A 4756-nucleotide genomic window follows, 5' to 3' on the forward strand; every position below is an offset into this window, starting at 1 on the left:
GCCCTGGCATGTTCGGATGTGGGAAAATGGTAGAAAAAATTGCAAGTTGAAAAGACAAAAAAAAAAAGGCAACTTTTTCACCCGAACCAAACAAGAGAAAAAATTTGATATGAAATTTTTCTAAAATGCCCTGATTTTGACATGAAAAAATTTGATATCAGTTGTGACCACCACCATAACGCGTTGGGTGTTCTGAAACAATGATCCACTCGGGTGTTTGGCTCCTTCCAACCCCACTTGTTAGAGTTCCTTGTCGTTAGTGTGCCTGTAGCATCGATCCGTCCAAACACCCACAGTTTCCCAATCTCAGCCTTGAAAGGAAATTTAAAAAAAAAAAAAAAACCCAGAGAGTCAAATGTGCTAACCCACAAAAGAGAAAATTAGGTAGGGATAGCAGTGGACAGGGGCAGGGAACAAGGTCTCCACTCCCACCCCCATCTCAAAATTTAGCCATTCATCCCCGCCTCTATTCTTGCACGGGTTTTGATTTTAACCTTCCTTCATCTCTGGTAAAACGGGGTGAGAGGGTGTGCCTGTTTTTTATGGTCCTTCCATCACTGGAGAAGGGAGAGGAGAGAAATGGGAGCTCATGGGGGGAAGGAGATTCGAAAAAAGGATTTTATGTTAGGATTAAAATATATATATATATATATATATATATATATATAAGATTTTATAATATGTATAAGAGTATAATAGTAATTTTCTTAACCGGGATGGGTGACGGAGCGGAGTGTGAAGAGGCATGCCAGGAAAAGAGAAAGTTCATCCTCGCACGGATATCTATTTTAACCTCCATTCCAATTCCATTTCCCATTTTATGTCTTCCATCCTGGGTTCAAACCGGGCCAAAGGGGTGAGTCCCATTCCCCCCGATCCACTGCCATTCTTAAAATTAGGACCCTACTCTGTCTGGTGTTATCATGTCCCCACTGTATGAACACCAATGAATGGTATACTTTTGGGTAGATGTCAACAGTACTATATAGGGTTGTTGGATCTGACCGTCTGTGCCCCAGCTGCAGTTTGATCAGCCAGCACATTTTGAACCTAGGCCTTTGTTAAACCAAAACCAAAACCAAAACCAAATCGAGGTACAGTCCACGTTTAATGCATGACGTCCTCAAGGCCGACTTGGTGCGAGGGCTAGTGGGCTTTGGCTTTCATGCATATTCCCTACCCCACCCCAACCCAACTTGTGCGCCAACCAGCTGTACTTTTTAGTTGGCTTTTTGACATTAGTGGTTCATGGGCTCACCCAACAACTCATCCAAACCAATGGTTGGTGGGCACCATGTGAATTGGCTGGCAAATAGTGACTCGCTGGACCCAGTAAGTCTCGGACCAGATCACCATAAGTCTCGGTATATAACGATAACACAATAAGTTTGTCATTATACATCAAAGTAATATTCACAACTGTTGTGGCTGGCACAAGTCTTCATGATTAGTACGTCCCTCTGGATTATTTGAAAATTTCAACCAAATTGTAAATCTTCTTCTCTAACACTAGGTAATAGGCCACATGTCGGGAAAAGAAGGTTCGTCACATTAAAAATAATTAGGCTTGGAGGCGTATGCTCTTCATTTTCTTCTCTTGATCTTTTCTTGTCTCTCTATTTTTTTTTACTGCAGGAAATGATTAGGCTTCTCATCTCTCTCTCTCTCATGTACGTACGTAGAAGTAGCACTGTGTAGTGTGTATCTATTAAAATTACCAACATATGCACAAAACGACTTCTCTCACGGTTGCCTTATAACTAGGGGTGTCAACAGGTGGGGTTTACCCCCTAAGGGTCCAGGTATGATGATAAATAAGAAGATCCAGATCCAGACCCGATGGTCCAATTAATACATGGACTCTGGTATAGTTTGTGAAATTTTATACCAAACCCGGACCTGACCCAAGTTCTGATTAAGACCCACAAATTTTCAATGTAAAAATGATAACAAAAAAAAGTCCAGATATGATTTCTCTTATAATAGACCTGATTAAACCCAGATTCAGACCCAATACCATACTAAAAAATCTGGTCCAAGTCTGATTTCACCTGGGTCCCAACCAAACCCGACCCGTTGATACCCCCTACTCAAAACGCGTCCAAGTGTTTAATTATTGGAAAAGGATAATTAAGAGCGACTTTTTTTTGTCAAAAGAAGTGTTTTTAGTGTGAATTTCAGGAGTGCGTATTATCAAACGAATGACGGATCTCTCTCTCATCTATTTTAATGAACTTCCACAGTTAAAAGTAGCAACAAGGTCATATAAAAAGATTTTGGCTTGGAATTTGGTAGTCCTCCTCTATGTATTTTGATGCAACCAAACAAGTCGACAGATTCAGGGAAAACAAGTAAAAAATTGAACTGTCGTCTTCCCTGATTGGGTGCCGTAAGGCCCGGAACGAACGATCGCATGCAACGTAAGTTCGACTTATAATAATACTTGGTAACTTACCAAATCGGGGCTGATGGGGTACAATTTTATTTTTGAGAGAGAGAGAGATTATTGCATCAAGCGAACAATGTCACATTCAGAATATAACTCAGGCAAGTCCGTTTTTTGAAGGACTGGACCAGTGTCACTATTATATGGTTTCAATTGCTAAGACATATAGGCCACACAAGCTATACATATATATATATATATATATCCCAATCATAATAGTTGAGAAACGCCAGTCAATTATTTGAAACCAGAAGATTCCAAGTTACCATCCATTTTTTCTAGAATTTGTGGTCATGGAGGCACAAACAAACGCTAACTCAATGAGACAACAACATGGACATGATAATCCTACCCAAAAGCCCACCTCATTATTCAAGCACGTGTTCTTTCCTCCATTATTCATACATACAAAAAAAAGGCGCTCTTTAATGTGTAAGCAGAGCACCATGGTCGTGGCATTCAAAGGAGCCCACGATTGTTGACCCATTCTTGTCTCGAAAATCCAAAGCCTTTGTCCGGACTCATCATGGTTGGCCTAGGCCACAGACCTGCACCAAAACGTGCGTTCACCATAGATTTGTGCTTGTGCTCATCCAGAATGAATGTGTACATACGGCCCATGTATTCACTTTCCAGGAAAATGAAGGTGAAAATACTGTCCCAAACTCTCTTGCTCTCTCTCTCTCTCTCTCTCAATATACATACACGATAAATTCTTTAGACAGAGAGAGGGGTGGGGAGCGCTAAATTCTGTGTCAGAAGGTAGACAGAGAGTGGGCGGGTGTCATAACTTAGTTTCCAAGCTCAACTATCCAAAGTTCCAAACCCCCTCACGCCACCGACGTTCAAAATTTTCAAAAAGCAAATAATATTTTATAAACCAGGCCCTTACCGAATATAGAAAACAACAGCTCTCTCTCTCTCTCTCTCTCTCTCATCCATCCTCTCTCTCTCCCCATCTCCGCATTTCCCCCTTTTAATATTTGATTTTTTAAAGATTTTGTGGAGCGAGGAACGAAGATGATGCCCCAATACAAACTCCACTACGCCCGGGAATGCCAAACATCCGAGGAAGACGATAGCCGGAGCAGTGACGCCGCCACCATCACCACCAAGAGAAGGAAGCCCACCGTTGCCGAGATCGGTGGCGGTGCAGCCCTCCCCACAGCGACGACCACCACCACTACCATGGCCGCCGCCGCCAACAACGATGGAGAAACGATCGAGGTGTCTCGCAAGCCCAGAGGTCGGCCGGCGGGGTCGAAGAACAAACCGAAGCCGCCCATCATCATCACCAGGGACAGCGACAACGCCATGAGGCCGCACGTCCTCGAGGTCTCCAGCGGCTGCGACGTTGTCGAGGCGGTGGCCCAGTTCGTCCGGCGACGCCAGTTCGGCCTCTGCGTCATGAGCGGCTCCGGGAGCGTCGCCAACGTCACCCTCCGCCAGCCAACCACCCCCGGCGCCACCTTCACCTTCCACGGCCGCTTCGACATCCTCTCCCTCTCCGCCACCTACCTCCCCTCCTCCCCCACCGCCTCTTCCTCCACCGCTGCCAATTCCGGCGGCTTCACGATATCACTTGCTGGACCTCAAGGCCAGGTCGTTGGGGGTTCGGTCGTCGGGCCGTTGATCGCCGCCGGGACGGTGGTCATCGTCGCTGCATCTTTCGCCAGCCCTTCTTGTCACCGGCTTCCGGCTGAGGAAGAGATGCAGACTCCACCGACTAGCAGCACCGCCACCACCGTCTCGGATACGTGCGCCATGTCGCTTTACTCAGTTTCTCCGACTCCCATGAGCTGCCATCTGACGCCCGACGTCTTTTGGGCACCTTCTGCTCGGCCACCACCACCTCCTTACTAATTAACCACAGAGCCAAACAATGAATTGAAAAGTAGAGATTTTTGGTGTTTGTAGTTTTCTTTTCTTTTTCGTCTCTTTGTTTTTTGTTCAAAATGCACAGAAATTATGAATTAAATTGCTGATGTTGCTGATTATGACGATGATATGATTCTGCTTTTAATTGGAGTGTTAGAGCTAGGGCAAGGGGAAAGAGATGCTGACGGGCCTATTGTCGGGTTCTGCCTGAGGGGATTCTGAGCGGATGAGCATGAATTGAGAAGGGGTGTGTCGGGTTTCCGGTCGACGGGGAACGTCCTGTCGCTTCACCGATGGGGGTGCCCGTTTGCTTCTTTTTTTGCTGTATCTCGCTTCGCTTCTTCTCCTTCTTTCTCTTTCTTCATTCATGTGTGTTTGAAGATTTGGTGTGGTGGGTACTTTTGTGCGTTCCTTTTTGCTTAATATGGCCTT

The 4756-nt window shown here is 45.2% G+C and overlaps 1 protein-coding gene across 1 annotated transcript; it reads left to right on the plus strand.

Moving 5' to 3' along the window:
• The first annotated feature begins 3176 nt into the window (after nucleotides 1-3176).
• Nucleotides 3177-4449, plus strand: LOC149816022 (AT-hook motif nuclear-localized protein 28-like). The gene has a single exon (XM_089986667.1). The coding sequence runs from the start codon at nucleotides 3467-3469 to the stop codon at nucleotides 4307-4309; it is 843 nt and encodes a 280-aa protein (XP_089842793.1). The 5' UTR covers nucleotides 3177-3466; the 3' UTR covers nucleotides 4310-4449.
• The last annotated feature ends 307 nt before the right edge of the window (nucleotides 4450-4756 follow it).

This window comes from Nuphar pumila, chromosome 14, assembly GCF_984573655.1.
Source record: "Nuphar pumila chromosome 14, dmNupPumi1.hap1.1, whole genome shotgun sequence".
NCBI lineage: Eukaryota > Viridiplantae > Streptophyta > Magnoliopsida > Nymphaeales > Nymphaeaceae > Nuphar > Nuphar pumila.

Coding starts and splice junctions, on each gene's coding strand:
- LOC149816022 (XM_089986667.1), top strand. CDS start 3,467: ATGATGCCCCAATACAAACTCCACTACGCCCGGGAATGCCAAACATCC.